At 43.4% G+C, this 20,692-nt stretch overlaps 1 protein-coding gene across 4 annotated transcripts in view; it reads right to left on the minus strand.

Annotated features, from left to right (window-relative positions):
- Positions 1 to 1,079: 1,079 nt before the first annotated feature.
- The window catches only part of LOC133370749 (cytoglobin-1-like), a 37,435-nt gene continuing 17,822 nt past the window's right edge, over positions 1,080 to 20,692 (minus strand). For all 4 annotated transcript variants that reach the window (XM_061597490.1, XM_061597491.1, XM_061597492.1 and 1 more), the window contains 4 exons: positions 19,181 to 19,288; positions 8,375 to 8,495; positions 7,485 to 7,565; positions 1,080 to 5,184 (listed from right to left, as the gene is read on the minus strand). In XM_061597490.1, the coding sequence (XP_061453474.1) occupies positions 5,056 to 5,184; positions 7,485 to 7,565; positions 8,375 to 8,495; positions 19,181 to 19,288 (439 nt within the window). In that variant the 3' untranslated portion in view covers positions 1,080 to 5,055. The remainder of the gene's footprint in view (positions 5,185 to 7,484; positions 7,566 to 8,374; positions 8,496 to 19,180; positions 19,289 to 20,692) is intronic.

A 20,692-nucleotide genomic window follows, 5' to 3' on the forward strand; every position in this document is an offset into this window, starting at 1 on the left:
AGGATATGGTCCCATTGCAAGTGTCAAAGTGCAATTTGACTTCCGTACATGGCATTTTGGAGGGGGGCATCATTTTGCCCTCTGCCTTAGGCAGCAAAATGCCTTGGGCAGCCACTACTGTTTTAAAAAGGGCTGATAGTGGCCTGGTTCACATGACAAGAACAAGCCTTGGTTATAGCTCATGGCTAGTGAAGAAAGAACTCTGCTTCGGCTGACCCGCAGGAAGACACTTAAAACAGCCGTAGAAAAGAGCAAAGCAGCCACAAGCCCACACTCCCACAGGACCTCCTCACTACGCCAAGCTTCAGCTTGCTGTGAGGTGCAAATGGGGATCTCAGAGAATTCCATCGGAAACAGAAACAGGAGTGGAAATTGCCGATTTGCGTATTCATCCTGTGATGAATCCGGAACAGAAATCAATCCAGTGAATATGATTGGTATTTGCTGTTGTTGTTGCTTTTAGTTTGCAAATGATATGTGATCGATTATTTGCCCCCCCCCCCCGCAATTTGCATTGTGTTTCCTTTGCAGAAATGTATGGGGTGGAATAATGGAATGACCATGTAATTTACATAACTTACATAATTTTGTCACAGTGGACAGTGAGACAAATCACATAGTTTTTGGCGGAATTGCAGCAGAACAGAAACAGGGCTGCCTGCACTAAATACAGGGCGGAATGGAAAACCAGGCTCTTCTGTACTTCTTCATTCTACTCTTTTCATCTTTTGTACCTTAGCAATGTCTAAAATTGTCAAGTGTGTATGTGCATGCGTGCCTGAGTACTGAAATACGCCTGACATCCTTCTCTGCCATAGACTATAGGACGCCGTTTGAGGCCTGATCACTCCGTTTGTTTGCTCGGTCACTTGAAGAAGAGTAAAACACAAATAATTTGTTTTAAATTGGATTTTAAAAACCACCACCACCAAAAACTTCCCATCTCCAAGTGCACATTCCATCCTGTCTCACTGAATTACCTACTCGCTGCAAAAACAAGGGAGCAAGGAAGGAAGGAAAAGTAAGAAGCAAAACTAACATTCAAGTTATTTTTGTTTTTTAAACTTTTATTAGGAATTTTATAGTACAGAAGCTTCATCGGGGGAAACGCAAAGCCCCAAAGATATATCTTGCTCAAATTACAAATGATAAAGAGTGATGGAAGGGGAAAGTGCCCCTTTGATAGCTGGAGGGCCCAGAAACAGCAGAGAAGGGAGTGATACTATCTGGAGGAAGCAGAGGTGCCTTCTGCAAAAAAAAAAGGTCAAGTGACTGTGTGTGTATGTGCATGCATGCCTGCAGGGGAGGGGGGAACTTGGGAAGCTGATAAAGACAGATGGGTGGGAGGCAGGCAGATCTGAATCATCATAGGTGCATTCCACTGGGAAGTTCTCCTGTGCCAGAGTGTCTGAAAAAAAAAAAGGGATTCCCCCTTCATTTCAATGAGGTTTGTGCAGGAGAACTTCCCAATGGGCTGGACTCTATAATCAACTCTTAATGAGTGAACTGGATCCCATTTTAATTTGCATTGAGGGGGGCAGGGATTGGTGAACCTCCCATCTCCTGGCACTTTTCATCTGGACACGGACAGCAAGTACTCTACCACTGAGCCAATGGAGACTGGTGGCTCCAATGTCAGGACAGTGAATCCGCTCCGGGCTTTAGTGCAGACTTTCAAGGAGCTGTTGAAGGTGCTTTTAAAAACCTGGAGTGGATTCATTGCCTCACTGAAATCCTGCCCCTGTTGTGTTTTAAATTCAAACACTCTCCACTCCACTTTACGTGGGTTTGGCTGCAGACCTGATTTGAAACACATTCCACTTATAAGTGTGAACTTTACTCCAGAACAACCAGTTAAGGTTGGTTTCACGCTGGTTTAGTTACCTGCCATTTTAGATGTTTGTTGTTTTATTTCATAGCACTGATGTTGATTTATGCAATTTTATTATGTTTATGCAATAATTTGTAATACATATATTATTGCATACGAAAGCTAAAAAAGCAAAAACAAGAAACAGCTTTGGTTTTGGGTGAACCCTGTGTTGCAACAACAGGCACCATCACATGAGAGGCTTTCTTCCATCCCCAACCCAGGAAGGAAGCCTCTTTTAAGATGCAACTTGCACCTTTTTAATTCGATCAAACTGCTTTTAAATCCATCAATAGGAGTGAGTCACTGGCTAGAGACTGTGACCCTAAATGTAACATTCAGGAGAAGGAGGAATTTCCACACTGGAAAGAAAACTGCTCTGAGAATATTCTGTAGATAAATCATTCATGGGAAAGCAAGAGTACATTGAAATACAACCTAATTACCTAAATCACAAGCAAATCATTTACAAAACAGCATGTTAAAAGAGCAGAAGGCAATAAAAGACACAAGGAATAGAATCGCTGAGCTTGTTAATGCTTGAGGGGCTCCCTGTTTGCTCACAGCTGAAATGGGATGATTCAAAGAAATACCCAACACTCCATCTCATAGCACAGAGAGAAACATCCGGAGACCAGGCAAAGCTGGTCTGACAGCATCAGTAACACAAAGCAATCTTTTTAAGGATAAGAAGTGGCCTGAAACCAGGTCAGGCTATTTTGTCTAAGGAGGGGCAAATATCTCCATTTTGGTTTCTCTCTGTTTCTCATTTTCTCCAGCCTTGTTCCCCACATTTTCACGCCAGTTAGCGGATTTTTTTTTAAGTCCTCGTGAAAATTCATCAGCCTTTTTGTGTGAATTTCTCATAGTATATACATTTTGGTATGCAATTTTATCTAATATACATAATTGTTGCAAAGCATTTCCCCTAATATTATTCATGCTTGTGTGTTATTTATTTTCACTAATACAAAAAACTGATGCCTGCTTTGCCCCTACGGTATGCATTTCCGCGCACATGGACTTGGCTGACTTGGCTGTTGAACTGCATTGTAAAATTCAAAGAAGTGCAAATTTCAAAGGATGACCATGTTTTGGTTTGTGTATTATTTCGGAAAGTGTGAATTAGGTCACTTTGCCTTTAAATGCAAACGGAATCGAATTTCTTCCCCACCTCTAATTTGTTCTACTCTGACTGGCAGAGGCTCTCCAAGACCTCTAGCAGAATGTGATCTTTCCTGTCACCTGATCCTTTTTAAACTGGAGATGCTGGCAACGAAACCTGGGACTTTCTGCGTGCCTCCAAAAGAGGTGCTCTGCCACTCCCTTCTGAAACAGCGTGGGATCCAAGAGGCGTGCCCCAGATCCCCTTGCCGTGTGTCAGAGGAGGATGCTGGGTGTTAAGAGGACACAGCAGGGGCTGTGATGAGCCTAGAGGACATGGGGAAGTGGGAGCCTGAAGCAAAGCAAGGAGCAGATACTAGCTGGTTGATCTGGCCAGGGCAGAAGGCCAAGCTGTCCGATCCAGAGGCTTCATACCACCTGCCAATCACAGAAGCCAATTTTGCACACATCTTTCTCTTTCCCCCCATTGCACCTTGAAGAGGGACCAAGTCAGGTCTCAGCATCATAGCAGGAGGTTCCCAGTGACTGCATCAAGTTTGCGCTTGTGCACCTATGCAACGTTGCAAGGAATGCTAGTGGGATGCCTTTTCTGAGAGGATTGCCTATCTTGGTCTGGCCCTGGATTCAAGATTCTCACCAAACAGCCTTTTCAGATACTATACAACCCCCCTCATAGTCTGTCCCCATGTACTAGATGGAGAGGTGGGGGCTAAAATTTGTAGCCTGCTCCTTCTTACAAGAGTTCATCTGACATTCAAGTTGGTTTCCTTCTCATGACCTAACTCACTTGCTGCAGGGACTTGACGATGAATGCTAGTAAACGGGATTGTGTTCACCATTTTTGTTTGCTTTCAATGATCGATTTTGTTTGCTCTACACCCCAGTGCTGGAGGAGGAGGGGGCACACAGAGAACTAAAATAAGTAAATGATGAATAAAAGGCTTGCAAAATAGCAGGGTATTAGTGCAAGAAGAGTGTGGAGCCTTGCTGGCATTCATCACGGGGGCTGTTTTGCTTAAAGGGTCTACATGAGTGCTCCAGTGATGAAGTGGTTCAGCAGGAGAGTGCTCAGCCTGTAAACTATGGGTCAGTGCCAATGCTCCTTGGGCCAAATCAAGCCCCTAGAGAAGTGTTGTTGCATTCTTCCCCACAGGCAAAAGAAAGGCCTCCTCAATGGGAGTGGGGATTACAGGGTGGTCATTTTGGAAGCAATGCAGACTAGAACCTTGGTTTTCCACGACTCATGGACCTCTGGCTGAACTAGTTACCAACCAGGTTTCTAAAAGATAAAGGAACATAGGATATCCCCCTCAACTCTGTTTTCAATCGACAGATCTAAATTAAGGGGCAGTTATAATTTTCAGGGAGGTACCCAGAGTACACGAAACACTCTGCATTGTAGAACTACATTGTTGCATCCTACTTTAAGAAGTGCTCATGCTGGACCAGCTGCATTGTCTCCCTATTGCAAGGCCTGTTTAGTGGCCATTTAAGCATTTATAATGGCTATTTACACCACCCACAGAGACAACTCTGGCCAGTCTTCGCTACTTCATTCACAACGTGCTGAAGTTCTCTATGTAGCACTACAGCGAAGTGAAGTACATTGTGCATTTTTTCTTTTAATCACCAACAGGAGGCACTATTGCTTTATTTTTTTGGAAAGGAAAACACCGTGATCGAAACAGTATTGGGAACCCCCTAAAATGGCAGGGGAGCATTGACGTACCCCAGCCATGTGTGGTCTGTAATCAAACAAAAACAGGCCTGGACCTCTCATGGTTTCTTTGCAAGCTGTGCTCTGTTCCCACAACAGCCCTTTCAAATACCAACATGTTTTTATAAAGATCTTATAAATCACCTTATGGTTGTGTGGTCTCTCTTTTAAGAACCCCTAAATCTTCCCCCAGATTTTTTTTTTTTAACCAACCCCAGTTTTTAGCAGAGGCGGAATTGCTGCAAGCAATTCCTTGTGTGCTTGGGGAGTTGCACTTAGGAGAGAGGAGCAAGAAAAGTTCCGGGAAGATCCGACGAGCTGCATCAAGGGTGGAGCAGTCTTGCTAGACTTTGTTTGGCGTTGATTCACCACCACCAGCCTTCCTTGAGGGAAGAGACTGATTGCCTTCCATCATCTTCTCTTCCTTGTAGAACCCTCTCCGCATGGCGGCTGCCAGGTATCTGAACAGGCTCTTCAGGGAAAGAGGAGGCAAGAAGAGGGAAATGAGGATCACTCCAAGCAGCCTGACTGGGCGAACCAAAATGGGGGGAGGAACAGGGGGCATTAAGGGCCAAAGCAGAGCTATGCGCCAGAAAGGTAGGGCAGGTGGTTGACCACACTCCAGTGCAAACCCCAGTCCACCCTTGAAACTTGCTACAGCCTAAGCAATCAGCAGATGCTGCTAGACTGCAGGTGGCAGAAGCTGGAATGGAGAATCATATTTGTATTTTATTTCATACTTCTTCTAGGGTGCAATATTAAAATCAATCAAATCAATGTATTTATATGTATGTTCTTAAATGTAAGTTGCTTGGAGACCCTTTAGGTAATGAGTGACTAACAAATAATAGTAATAATAACAATAATGACTAAATGATCCTCCATATTAAAAACAAATGAGCATACACAGGCCTGCATAGGTGTCAGTGGGGAAAACTGGAGGATTCCTCTTAGCCTTCCTTTTTTCTTAATATGTATTGTATATTAAAAATTGTGAAATTAGTTTTGTTTAAACTAAATATTCTAAAAATGTAAGAGAAAACAAGAGTGATATTATATAACTATGAAATTGCTAGACAATGAACATAAAATAAGGCCATATCAAATCAAACCCAAGCACCCTTGTCCAACATTTTCAGAAAGCACCGCCTTCTCCTAGTATCAGAAAAATGTAAACCGCCCCCCCCCGGGCGTTGCTTCAGTAATGACGACTCATTTGATGTACATCCCAATCCTATGCTGGTTTAATCAGAAGTGCGTGTTCCATGGGGACTTGGCTCTGCCTGTACATGGGTAGGACTGCAGGGAGAGAAGGATCCCTTGAGTTCCATCCCATGCTGGTTTCGTGCATTTATAAAACCGTCTTCATGTCATCCCATTTATGGGTGCATCTTTGTTTTAGGAAAAATCCTAAAAAAAATCCATCCACTTAAAGCAAAACAAAGTACTTACAAGATGGTCAAAAAGTTCTTTCTCATTTTACAGCTGTTTAATGCAGCTAATACCTCATCTGCATCCGAACGGTTGAAAAAGTCTTTTAAAATGCTTCTGGAGCAGCGATGGCATGTCCCAACATGCAGTTCCTTCCTCGGGAATTGTGCAGAGAAAAACATCCGCCCCTGTGTATCTTCTTTCCCCGTATGATGTCTTTGTAAGGTGCCCCCCCAATATTCCTTACCTTTTTCCTGACTTCTCTGCTGTCGTTTAAAAAAGAAAGCAAGTTTCTAGCCCTTTTTACTTGTGGGGATGGTAAAGGAAAATAATAATAATAATAATAAAATTTAATTTATGTGTCGCCTATTTGGCCAATGGCCACTCTAGGCGACGTACATATAATAAAATGCAGCAGAATACAATACAGTAAAATACAATATAACAATATAAATTAAGATAATAGCAATAAAGGGTAAGAGGCATTTCAAACATAAGAACATTAAGCTTCCCCAGAAGTCCCAAAAGCCTGTTGAAAAAGCCAGGTCTTTAAGGCCTTGCGGAACATATTCAGGGAAGAGGCGTGCTGAAGATCTTGTGGGAGGGAGTTCCAGAGGGTGGGGGCCGCCACTGAAAAGGCCCTCTCTCTAGTTCCCACCAATCTAGCTAATGGAAAATGTGTAGGCAGCCATTCTACCCAATTGCTTGGTCAGAAATGAATTAAATCTCATTCTGCCTAGTGCAAAGACACTGGGATAAACAATAGGCACGCCATGTTTGTAAAATTAAATGTTATTTTATTAATATTTTAAAAGTACCATTAAATAAATGTGTCAGACTGTCTGTATTCTGGTGATGCAACATCTATTCAAGCACTCCTCTTTGAACCCTGCCCTGAGGGCCACATGAATGATGGTTAGAGGCCTGTTTACTGGTGGAAGTTATCCCAGCCCTAGACTCTAGAGCAGGGATGGGTAACTTGTGGTTGTGCAGATGATGTTGTACGACAGCTTCCGTAATCCTTGATCATGGGCTATAGTAACTAAGGCTGATGGGACCTGGAGTTTAGAAACATCGGGAGAGCCACAGGTTACCCATCCATGCTCTAGAGCAGCCTTTCCCAACCTTTGGGTCCCCAGATGTTGCTGGACTCCAGTTCCCATTATTCCTGACCATTAGCCATGCTGGCTGGGGCTGATGGGAATTGTAGTGCAGCAACATCTGGGGTCCCAAAGGGTGGGAAAGGCTGTTCTAGAGAATATTCCTGAAAAGGAGTTTCCTTGTGTTGGCCAAGGTGTACTTTTTGCTGTACAAAAAGTTAACCCTGCAGATTTTCCTTACCTCCCAGGCCTTCTCGACCTCTGGGGTCCAGTCTTCTTTTAGAATGGGCTGGACAGCTTGGATGAATTGAGCACCAATGTACTGGGGGGAAAATCCAGAGAAAGATGGGTAATTTTGGAGGGTAAAAAGAGAGTGGGGCAAAATTTAGGTTATATCCCCCACCCAGACCCTCCTTTTGATTCTGGAAAGGGGGGGCATCAGCTCAGATAAAATTTGAGAATCCGCGATGACGGCCTTTCCTGGATGATTCACCTGCTGTTGTCCAGCGCCTGGAATATTGCCAATTAGGGAGGAACAAATCTGTCACTTTGGGTTTCGCTCAATTTTCTAATCTTAAATTCAGTTTACCCCTTTCCCACATACATTTGCAATTAAAAAAAAAAGTCGGCATGGAAATTCACTCACGTTTTCCCGACACATACATATATTTTGTACACAATTTTGTCAAATATATGCATTTTTGCAAGCAATTTCCCACTAACTGGAAGAATTTTTTGGTGTTATTTTCACTAATATACTCATTTCTGCGTGCTCTTTCATGGGTGTATGCATTTTTGTAGACACTTTCAGCTCAGAAAACTGCATTACAAAATTCAGAGCAGTGGGCATTTTGAAAGAGAGCTCAGTTTTGGTTTGCATACTGGTTTGGGAAGTGTGAATTTGGTGCCAAATTAATTTCCTTCTTGTCCTTACTCCCACACCCTCACCGAATCTGTTCCGGAGGGCTGGAGGAACCCATAGAACAGATTTTGGAGGTGCATAGAGGAGGGGAGGAAGTTCCATTGTGCACAAGAAAATCCTTGCTCTGACCAGTTCTGCCAGTTGGATGCCACCCTGTATCTATATTCTGCATTTCCAAGGATGGAGTTGCCTATCCCAGCTCTTCTCACCTCATAGTACTTTGGGGGAGCTTTATATCGGAAGTGGCTCCTGCCGAGATCGAAGGCCAAGTGCTCCAGCTTGTCCTTCTGGTCCAGCCTGGCCACGCTCTTCTCAATGAACGACATCACTCTGGAGATGGAGGGAGAGTGTGGGAGAGAGAGAGAAGAAAGGCAGGCATCAGAATAGCCAAAGATGTAAGCCAGTTGGCTGTCATGAGTCCCATGGAACAGTCTTGGAGCGATGAGGAAGGAGGAGACAGAATGGGATTTGGGGATCCAGTGTGGCTTAGTGGTTAGAGTGTTGGACTACGACCCGGGAGACCAGGGTTCGAATCCCCACACAGCCATGAAGCTGCATTTTATTTTTTGCCAGCCTGCAAACTGGGCGGCCGCTCTGGGTGAGATCTGCAATGCACAGCAAGCGAGAAAGGGGCTGCTGGTTGGTTTCACGCCTGCCTCCAGAAAGCTTTGTCAATTTCATTCTACTAGCTGGGGTTTTTGTTTCAAATCATTTCTCTGTGGGAAGGAAAGGGAGAAGGAGGGATGTGTGAATGAAATTGACAAAGCTTTCCAGAGGCAGGCATGAAACGACCAGCAGCCCCTTTTTTGTTTGTATTTGCGATATTACGCTTAAACGAATGTATGCTCTTCTGCCTTTATGGATATTTAAGGAGATACACAAGCTGGCAATTGCACTTATTTCTCCAAAAAAGCAAGAAACGTGTCACCCCCCTCCTTCTCCCTTTCCATCCCGCTGTGAAATGATTTGAAGCAAAAACCCCAGCGAGTAGAATGAAATTGACAAAGCTTTCTGGAGGCAGGCTGAAACCGACCACCCCCCTCCTTCTCCCTTTCCTTCCGCGGCGAGAACTCCTTTACAGCCATATTGTGCTTCGTTGCAAAGGGAGAGAGGAGCATACGTCATTTTTTTGCTGACCAACTGGTTGATAGGGGAAGGTTTTAGAGGCGGAGCTTGGAAAAAGCGAAAAGAATGTAGGGGTCTTACTGCTGTGTGTGCAGGTGCAAAAAAGCATTTTTTTTAATAGGAAAGAGCGAACTAAAAGGCAAAGTGAGGACTATCAGATGACAAACCGAATATGGAAACCGTGGATTATCCCGCTCCGTTTGGATAAGCCCACACACTTTCTGGGAAAATATTATTGCTTTACTTTCTGGAAAACCTACTTTTATGGAACTGTTGTCATATTTCACTTAAAGTTCTTTCATATACTGGCTGAAAATTTAGTACGGAAATTGTTTACAGATGAAAAGGATGTCAAACAAATGTTTTTGGTTATCTGACAGAATTAGGAATGTTAACGGTCAATGATGATGTTTCAGATAAACGTGCACAACCATGGAATAATTAGCTTGGGCAGTTTCACATGACAGCCCCCCAAAAAAGACACAGATTTCCATAAAATTTGTGTATGCTGATTTATATGTATAGGTGCAGTGTTAAGAAATAATTACAATCTAAATAGATTTACAGTCTCACTGCAGCAGGAAAGATTGTGCAGCTGTCCAGGCAGCGGTAGCTGGTGCACAGTGGGACTGGCAGGCTGGAAGGCAGAGAGCCCAACCATAATTGGAGCCAGAGCCAATGACTGACAGAGTCCATTAGTTCTAGTTTTGTCTTCCTCCTTCCTGCTGAACTCTACAAGGGCAAAACCAACACTATGGAGGAGGAAGCTGGCAAGGCAGTGCAAACCCCTGACTGGCTGTAAGTAAGAAGGCAGGCAGGCAAGGGTTAGCTGAGGACAAGCTGAGGCTGGTGGGCCAGAGCCCCATTCTCCCTAACTGATCAGCTTCCACTGTCCCCAGGTGCTAGCCATAGATAGGCAATCTCTCCCTTCGTAAGGTTCTTTTTCCTTGAACAGGTCTTGGACCAGGCAACCCTTCAAACAGAGGACTCCTTCTAATAGAGGGCTGTCTTTTGGAAAGTAGGACACCTGGCCACCCTAGCGTATGAAATGAGCTTCTCTCTTAACCATGCAGACATGAACTTGGGGTAGGAATGGAGGGATCTGTTAATATGCACCCTTTCCCCTCATCTATGCATTTTTGCAAACATGGCTTGGTTCGAGAACTGCATTGCAAAATTCAGATAAGTGCAAATTTTGAAGGATGGCCGTGTTTGGTTCTCATATCGTTTTGGAAATTGGATAGATTTGGCTTTAAATGTGAACTGAATTGAATTTCTCCCCCCATTCCTACCCTTGGTGCCACTATTGATCCCAAGGAGGTATTTTTAAGGAGGTATTGAGGAGAAAAACACTCTTCTGTCCATTCTCCCCCTACCCCCAGTGAAGCACATCTTTAGCATACAAGAAGAGGCAAGTGAGTGAACAAAGTGTCTTAGGATTAAGGAACCAGCATAGGTAGCTCAGGAGAGAGGCCAAGCTGGCTTCCAGACTGCTGCTATTTTGTGGGTGGTATTCAGTTGACTACCAGCAAATTCAGATTGCACAATTAAAGTAGTTTGTTGCTCCTGCAAAACAAACCTGCCTTCAAATAACAAAACCGACTTTTTGCAGTAAGAAAAGTGATGGGAAAATGCTCTGGAAGGTGTGGACAGCACTTGCTTTGATGCAATGTTGCATAACCTCCCTGCAAACAAATCAGGATGAATGTTCACCAAAAACAGCGGCCTTTGTATATCCTCCCTGCAAACTTTGTGCAAACAAATCAAGATGACTGCTCACTAAACTGGTCATCTGGAAGTGAGCCTAGTTTATCACGCGCCAGCAAAACAATTGGGAAAAGTTCAAATATTAAGAGAGAGAATCCACCAAGTAGGTCAAGTACAAAATCCAAGGTGCAGCTAATTGAAAAAACATAATAAGTGAAAGCCTTAAGTGGCAGAGCAAGTCTCAACGGACATTGAGATAATATTTTAAAAAAAGTAATAGGGAAGGAGACTTGTCCAACACAGTTCTGTTCAATGTTTTATAATTTACCTATGGAACAAGATCTATCCAGCTAAAATATGAGCTCTCATACATGGTCCAGTAAATTCCAGAGCTATATTATCCCAAGCAACAGGCTAGGATGTCAAAATGTATTTCTCCAGCTGTGACAGAGGAACATCTGAGCTGTTCTTGTATTGTTCACTAAGAGGATTATGGTTCAAGAACTTCAGACCAAAAAAAATTGGCACTTGTGACTTCAGAAGTAGTGATCAAGTGAGCTCTATTCAGATGGGAGTCTTCACCGAGTCCAGCAGGGCAAAATCAGTTTTATTATCCTTGTGGAAGATTCTTAATAATTTGTCACAACAAAACTCAACTGAGATGAAAAGATGCCTCACATGTATCGCCAACAGAAGAGCCTTACTAGTAGAAACAGATCTCCCTTTATGTAGGGAGACTTGAGTTGGATATACTAGAGCAGCCTCCCCAACCTGGTGCCCTCTAGATGTTTTGGACTACATCAGCCCCAGCCAGCATGGCCATACAATGCTTGGACTGATGGGAGTTGTAGTCCAAAACATCTGGAGGCAAATATGAAGACTATTATGAGATGACCCAACCAACCGTCCAAGAAATGGAAGCCAACGGCATGTGAGGTTAAAAAAAGACCAATTAATTCAGTGTTAGCCAATATTGTGCCTTCCAGATGTAGTCACAGAATCACAGAATAGAAGAGTTGGAAGGGGCCTATAAGGCCATCGAGTCCAACCCCCTGTTCAATGTAGGAATCCAAATTAAAAGGTCCCTGTCCAGCTGCCCCTTGAATGCCTCCAGTGTTAGAAAGCCCACTACCTCTCTAGGTAATTGGTTCCATTGTCGTATGGCTCTAAAAGTTAGGAAGGTTTTCCTGATGTTCAGATGAAATCTGGTTTCCTCTAACTTGAGCCCATTATTCTGTGTCCTGCACTCTGGGATGACTGAGAAGTAATCCTGGCCCTCCTCTGTGTGGCATGCTTTCAAGTACAGTACTTGAACAGTGCTATCCTATCTCCCCTCAGTCTTCTCTTCTCCAGGCAAAACATGCCCAGTTCTTTCAGTCTCTCCTCACAGGGCTTTGTTTCCAGTCCCCAGATCATCCTCGTTGCCCTCCTCTCAACCTGTTCCAGTTTGTCTGCATCCTTCTTAAAGTGCAGTGTTCAGAACTGGACACAGTACTCAAGATGAAGCCTAACAAATGTCGCATACAGGGGAATCAATACTTCACACGATTTGGAAACTATACTTCTATTAATGAAGCCTAAAATAGCATTTGCCTTTTTTGCAGCCACATCGCATTGTTTTCTCATATTCAGCTTGTGATCAACAACAATCCCAAGATCCTTCTCACATGGTGTATTGCTAAGCCAAGTATTCCCCATCTTATAACTATGAATTTGGTTTCTTTTTCCTAGGTGTAGATTCCTGTTAAATTTCATTCTGTTGTTTTCAGCCCAATGCTCCGGTCTATCAAGATCCCTTTGAAATACCACATGGCACTTTGTCAAAAGCTTTGCTGAAGTAAAGATATATTATGTCCACAGCATTCCCACAGTCTTCTGGGGAAGTTACCCAATAAAAAATGAGATACAATTAGTCTGGCAGGAATTGTTCTTGATAAATCCATGTTGGCTTCTAGTAATCACTGCATTGTTTTCAAGGTGCTTACAGATTTATCGCTTTATAATCTGCTCCAGAATTTCCCCGGGGATTGATGTCAGGCTGACTAGTCTGCAGTTCCCAGGTTCCTCCTTTTTGCCCTTTTCGAAGAATGGGACAACATTAGTCCTCCAACAACAACTCCCATCATTCCTGACCACTGGTCATGCTGACTGGGGCTAATGGAGTCCAACAACGTTGGCTATCCGTGGATGAATAGAACAGAACAGAATCTCATCCTTGCCAATGTAACATTATTTCCTGGAGCATTACTAGTTGGCAGAAGAAGCTAACAGATAAGAGTGGTTGGAAAGAATTTTTTTTTCATTCAAGTTTTCAAACAAAATCCCCAGAGTTGTTGGAGAATGAATGATGATTGCATCTTAAATTTAATCAAAGGCCTCCATGCAAAAGAGGGCCACAGTGAAGTTAGGTTATTGCCTCCAGAGGGTTTTCTCAGTAATATTTACTGACAGGATTGTTTTGGCAAAGTTGTCTTCATATTATAAACAATCTTGGATCAATGTCATCAGGCTGGGAGCTGGTAACAAAATGTTTCCAATAAACAGATAATTGCTAAGAACCTAAGCAATTACTGCCCAATTCATCTGTTAAATGCTTCCTAACATTGCTCCTTATTCACATTAAACAAACTGAAAGAAGAGCCAATCTCAATCTGGTGTGGAAATCTTCACACAACATAGATGAGCTAATCCATTCGTTATGCATTGAAACTAATTCTGTTTTTCATGTACCAGATTTGTTGGAAGTATCTTGTTGTTGTAAGTTTTCTTGTATTTTTGAAAACTAATAATTTTTTTGTAAAGAGAAACGTGAATGCATCATTGATTGTTGCTATGTCTTTAATCATCCAATTACAAAATTGTATGCAGCCGTTGTTAACTCAATGCTGCTTTTTACTGATAGAGACAAACTGTGACTAAAATGATGGCATATTGTCAGGGCTGAGCCACAGTTATCCAAGATGATATAAGTGCCAGGAAATTGAAGCCAAGAAGCCAGGAATCAGACCAAGCCAGAAGGCTGGAATGAACCAGAGGATGCACATGAATGTGCCACAGTTAAGGAAGACCTTGATGCCCAGGTCTAAGTTAAACAGGTAATAATTTGATAGTCCTTCCTGTCTAAGAAAGTCCAATGGTCAGCTTGGGTGGGCAGGCCAGTTCAGAGCGCAAGAATTTTTTATTGGCAGGCCAGTGCTCCATGGTGCAGTTCTGTGGCTCACCACATGAGGGTACCAGCACCCAGATCCAGAGGTACCAACTTGTAGCTCAGCAACTCCTAACATACACACATAACATATATATGTTTAAGAAGTTTTAAATATTTATTTTCAAAGATGTTTTAAAGATTTATTTTCAAAGATGTTTTAAAAATGTTTTAAATATCACATAATCATAAAATCGTAGAGTTGAAAGGGGTCTCTAAGGCCAGCGAGTCCAACCCCCCTGCTCAAAGCAGGAATGAAGTTTAAAGTTGTTTTTGTTTGCCGTCCTGGGCTCCTTCTGGAAGGAAGGGCGGGATATACATTTAATAAATAAATAAAATACTGATAGATGCCTGTGTATTCACTCAGACGATGAAAATTTATCCTGACACTGCTACTAGAATCAGTGGTTCCCACAGACCACTTGGAAATTGCCAAGGGTCTTGGCGCACCACTTAATGATTTTTCTGGCATTTGTAACCGCTGTGCTAGATGCTCCATGGTTTTTAATTGCATTTTGATTGCTTCTTTTGTTTCTTATATATTGTATTTTGTGGTATTACAATATGAATTCCATAGAATTCAAACTGTACAACAATAAAATACAATATGAGAAATAAAATAAGCAACGAAAATACAATTAAAAATCAATATGAATATATCATGCGAAGGATGTGCCATCTACTGTCTTCAGCCATAAATCCACAGGCATGCTGCGGGCCACTTGACGGCAGCTCGTGAAGAACTAGTGGTCCGTGGACCAGTCTGGGAACCCCTGGACTAAATCCTTGCAAACTCTCTTTGGCTTTCCTAGCGGTCAATTGAGGGACCGACCCTTCAATCTCTTAGGCTTAGAATGTGTCAGGGGAAGTCTCCCCCGCTCAACTAACGTAAAGGGATGAAATTTGGGTCTTCATAGAGACCAACCAATTGGTAAATCCCACAGATCCCTGGGGAGCACCTGCAGGATGTGCTGAGGCTGAGCTGGGAATTATGCCGGGAAAATGTTTGCTTGCATTGGCCTTCCTTTACATCAGGCATGGGTAGGGATGGAAAGACCTGTCAATTTTGGTTCTCTCCCTTGCTCACTTTTCTAATGTTAAATTCAGTCCTCTACATTTCTACAGCAATCTGCAATTTTTTTTTTTTTTAAATCCTCATGAAAGTTCTCCACCATTTTAGTGTGGATTTCTCCAAATAAACACATTTTTGTAGGCAGTTTTGACAAAGGTAGACATTTTAGAAAGCCGTTTCTTGTCATGTCGTGCTTTCTTGCATGTTATTTTCACTCATATATTCATTTTTATTCACACTTTCCCCTAATATATGCATTTTTGTAAATATTGTTTAGCTGGTGAACTGCATCCCAAAATCCTAATAAATGCAAATTTCAAAGGGTGGCTGTGTTTCAGTTCTCATATTGTTTCAGAATGTGCGGATTTGATAAATTCTGCTTGAAATGTGAACAGAATTGAAATTCTCACCCATCCCTACGTGTGAGGCACCTTTGGCCCTCCAGAACTTGCTGAACTACAACTTCCATCAACCCAGCAAGCATGGCCAATGGCCAGGGACAACGAGAGCTGTAGTCTAGCAACATCTGGAAGACCAGCTTGAAAAGACTCTAGACACGTAGGCAGCAGGTATTAATCTTCCAATTGGTTTTTAAATAGTTCATTTACCCAATTTGTATATGGAGTCACTCCCAGCGTTAAACATTTGCATCATGGTCAAGAACATAAGGGGCGCTCTACTGGTTCAGAGCAAAAGCTAGACATAAATCTGTAGAGACCTTGCTCTGGCTTAGATTATTCTGTAAAGATTTGTTTTTCCTGCCAAAGTCAGTGGGAAATTGTCACACTCAGGGCAGCAAAATGTACTGCAGCTGCTTATTAATCTACGCAAACGTTTCTTGGTGTCCATACTGCAGATAGTAAACACATGCTTTCAAACTAGGTATGTGCTTGTTTACCCCTCTTGTCTGATATTTTAATCTTTTGGTCTTTAGATTAAACAATGAAGTGATTTGACCCACAAGTCCTCTGCACGATGACATGTTCAAGCAAGACAAATTCTTGTGTCAAATTCTTTTTGAAAAGCGTCACCAACTCTTGGTGGCATTAATTTGACAGCAGGCCCACCATTATTTAGTAAGTTGAGCGAGGGTGGGTGGGTGGAGAATATGTTGCCTTTTATTCTTAAAGAGCAGGCAGAGGTCTCACCTCCAGTCTTAGCACTATGGTGATATGCACTAAGGTCAGAGATGAAAGATCCCTCTGACTGCTCTTTAGAGAGGATCTGATGTTGCCTTTTCCTGTTGAAATGTGACTGTCTGTTTAGCCTTGACTACATATCTGCTTCTGGCCCCTTCAATTTCTGGAGCTTGATTTCTGCCTGACCTGAACTATGTACTTCTCTCTGGGCCTTCCAAGTAACCTCTCCCCGACTTGAACCCACAGAGCCCTGACAAGCAGGGAGGGGTGAATCTGTAAATTTCAGTAATCTCATTTTTCCACTATTAAGTTTAGTTCACATTTCCACATCAGCTTGCAATTTTTTTAAAAAAGAAAGTCCTCATGAAAATTCACCAGCGTTTTAGCAAGAATTTCTCCTAATACGCACATCTTTGCATGCAATTTTGCCTAATATATACATACTTGCAAACCAATTATCTCCTATATAGTGCATTATATGCTATTTTTGCTTATATATGCAATTTTATGCACACTTTACATTAGTATATGTACTTTTGCACATACAGTAGGGCCCCGCTTACCAGCGCTTAGCTTCCCGGTGTTCCGTTAATGCAGCGGCTTTCATTCCCCGTTTTAAAGCCAATTTTCCGCTTTTGCGGCATTTTCGCGCAACGCGCCCCATTATACTCAATGGGGTTTCTCTTTACGGCTATTTCCGCTTTACGGCGGGGGTCCAGAACGGAACCTGCCGTATAAGCGGGGCCTGCCTGTATTACTTTCCTTGAGAACTGCATTGCAAAATTCAGAGAAGTGCAAATTTCAAAGGATGGCTATGTTTCAGTTCTTATATCGTTTCAGAAAGTGCCAGTTAGGAAGTTCTGCCTTTAAATGTGAGCCAAATCAAATTTCTCCCCCATGCCTACATGACAAGTGTAGAAGTTGCACTCTTGTAGAGCTCTGTGTCATTGGGGCTTGCCCAGGAACAGAAAGACCCTGCTAGGTTAGACCCTAGGGTCACCTAGTTCAGCCAGATGCACTCAGGAAGCCCAAAAACCAGTCATGAGGGGGAAAGCACTGTCCTGAGATTGTCCTCCAGCAGCTCATATTCAGTGCAATACTGCTTCTGAATAAGGAGGTTCCAATTAGTTCCCACTCCTTCTAATAGGTCTGGGCTCCTACTGGGAGGAAAGGCGGGATATGGAAATGGAAATGGACTGCCTTCAAGTCAATCCTGACTTATGGTGACCCTATGAACAGGGTTTTCATGGTAAGCGGTATTCCGAGGGGGTTTACCATTGCCTCCCTCTGAGGCTGAGAGGCAGTGACTGGCCCAAGGTCACCCAGTGAGCTTCATGGCTGTGTGGGGATTCGAACCCTGGTCTCCCAGGTCGTAGTCCAACACTCTAATAAATAAACAATAAATAAATAATAGCAAACACAAGGGGGAGAGTGCCACTGGAAAGGCAGCCAAAAAAGGACAGAGAAGCAAGAGAGAAATATCAGTAGCCTCGGGGAAACTCCAAAGTTTGCAGAAGTACAACAAAAATTTAGAAACAAGAACCTAATGGGGCAACGAGGACTGAGCATGCCCAGTAGCCATGGAATGTAGAGTGACAGAAAAAACAACAACAGAACTCCTAAGATTCTATGAAAACCCAGCCAACAATATGACAAACCTCGTCCAAATCATCACCACGCCTTGTGGCAGAATGCATTGAGTTAAAAAGTAATTTCTTTTGCCTCTCTGTCAATTTCATTGGTTGCACCCAAACTGTCATGAAAAAGGAAAGGTAGAAGCGCTCTCTCGCTCTCTGTTATATATATTTCTGCACGCCTTCCTCAGTTGTGTCTAGGGACAGGGGGAAAATTTGATTCAGTTCACATTTAAAGACAAATCTATGAAATTCACACTTTCCAAAGCAAAAGGAAAACGGAAACACAGGCATCCTTCAAAATTTGCGCTTATCAGAATTTTGCTATGTAATCCTACAACCAAACGTTTACAAAAATGTTTACGTTAGGTAACAATGTGCATGAAATGTGTATATTAGTGAAAATAACATTAAAAAGCATGATATTGGCAGAAATTGGCTTGCAAAAATGTGTTCTTTGGTCAAAACTGTGGACAAAAATGTATTTATTAGGAGAAAGTCACATGAAAATGCTTAAGCGTTTTCATGAGGATTTTTTTTAAAAAAATGGCAAATTACTGCAGAAATATGGAGAACTGTATTAGCGATTGGAAAAACGAGAACCTCCGTGAAAACAAACGGACAGACCCATCCTTCCCTAGTTGCATCATGTCTTTAGTTAGTTTAGTTGCATGTGGAGAGGGAGGGGGATTCATTAGTGGGGGTGGGGGGCGTTTGGGTTTTGCTAAAATGTTTTGCTCAGCCTAACAGTCACCAATACGTCATGCATTGCCTGGCAACTACCCGCAGTAGGCCACAGAGCCTCATGTGGAGGGAAGAGGGGACGCTGGATGTTGCCTAGCAACCCTCCAGGAGGTGAACCCAGAGCAGGCTTTGGACATTGCGTAGCAGCTGCAGCCTCTTGAAGCTAGGCTTGCTGGGAAAGCCAGCAGGCCCTGTGAGCCAACCAGCCCCAGGTAGAGCTTGGAAAAGTTACTTTTTTGAACTACAACTCCCATCAGCCCCAGCCAGTGCCATGCTGGCTGGGGCTGAAGGGAGTTGTAGTTCAAAAAAGTAACTTTTCCAAGCTCTGCGGCATTGGGACTGGTACAACTGAGACACAGAGAAGAAGACGGGCGTCTCAGCCGACCTACCTGAGGCCGTGAGCCTGTAGTTCCTTGCTCATCTTCAGCTGCTGCAGGTCATCAATGTCACGGAAGAGGAAAAAGGCATCTTTGCACTCAGGGTGGGTCTCAAATAGTCTGCAGAAGGAACAAGACGACAAGCTCAGGGTTTGGCTCTTGGGATTACTAACGGGCAAAATGTTGCTCGCCACTGGGGTCATCAACCTGGCAAAGACAGGCACTGGCGTCCCTACCAAGTAAATATTTCCTCAAAAATCCACAACATATGAGATATTCCTGGCTGGTTGAAAAACCAGCCAGGTCCCTATATATGAGCCAATCAGCATACAAGGGAGCGTGTTAGCCACTGAAAAGAGTCCTTCTCCTTTCACGCTGATTGGAGCCAATCATTGTGAAAGGTGGTGAGTCAGCCACTGAGAAGACTCTTCTCAGCAGCTAACACAGCCTCCCCTTTCATGCTGAGTGGCTCCTAGGGCATCTGCTGTAGCGGGGTGTTGGCTGACAAGGCGACAGGCAGAGCATGGGAGAGGAGAGAAAGTGGGAAAGGGGGCATGGCTGTGAGGGGGTATGGCATGACTATCATGAAGGGACCCTGCACTTCTGAATTTGCCACTGCACTGCTGCTCTGGAAGTTTTTATCATAATTTTAGCATGAGAATTTGTACTTTTATGGATTAGATTTTTTTCAGTCAAAATGTTTTATTCAGTCAAATAAATGGACTGTTCTTTTAACTTAGATAAAACGGTACTTTAGTCTCTAGTATTTCTTAGTGCCTTGAGGTGAATACAAAAGGTGGGATATAAAGTCCCTAAAAATCAATGTCAGTCCATACCCTCTATGCAAGGATGGTCAGAATCCCCCGGGCGGTCAGTCACTTTCAGAGGTCACCCAATGAGTCTCTTGCTGCCACAAGCCTGGGTGCTCAGATCATAACTGATCCTGTCTGCGTGTATGTTTTATTCCCTCAGATAAGTACTCGTTTTTACCATCCTCTGGCTTTTCCTTAGCGTAGATTCCCTGCCTTACGCCCTCTCCACTCCTTTAAGCTCGCCACCAGAGGTTGCTTGGCCTCCAGACCTTCCTTAGTAAGCACAGCCTCCTTACCAACTCCTGTTTCTTCCGTTCTTCTCCCCCTGGGGTAAAGCTTCCCACCAGCTTTCCCTTCTCACCCTGTCTTCAGTCCTTTGCTCTTCTTACTCCCAGCCTCTTACTCTTGCACCTTTCTGGCTCCCCCATCCCCAAAACGGTCACCTCTCTCTCTCCTCTTGGGAGCTTCCCAGAAAATGCAGCCAAAATGGAAAAGGACTGCCTTCATGTCGATCCCGACTTATGGCGACCCTATGAATAGGGTGTTCGTGGTAAGCGGTATTCAGAGGGGGTTTACCATGGCCTGAGGCTAGTCCTCCCCAGCTGGCTAGGGCCTGCTCAGCTTGCCACAGCTGCACAAGCCAGCCCCTTCCTTGTCCGCAACGGCTAGCTGGGGGGCAACTGGGCTCATGCAGCTTGCCCATGGCTGCACA

This window comes from Rhineura floridana, chromosome 15, assembly GCF_030035675.1.
Source record: "Rhineura floridana isolate rRhiFlo1 chromosome 15, rRhiFlo1.hap2, whole genome shotgun sequence".
NCBI lineage: Eukaryota > Metazoa > Chordata > Lepidosauria > Squamata > Rhineuridae > Rhineura > Rhineura floridana.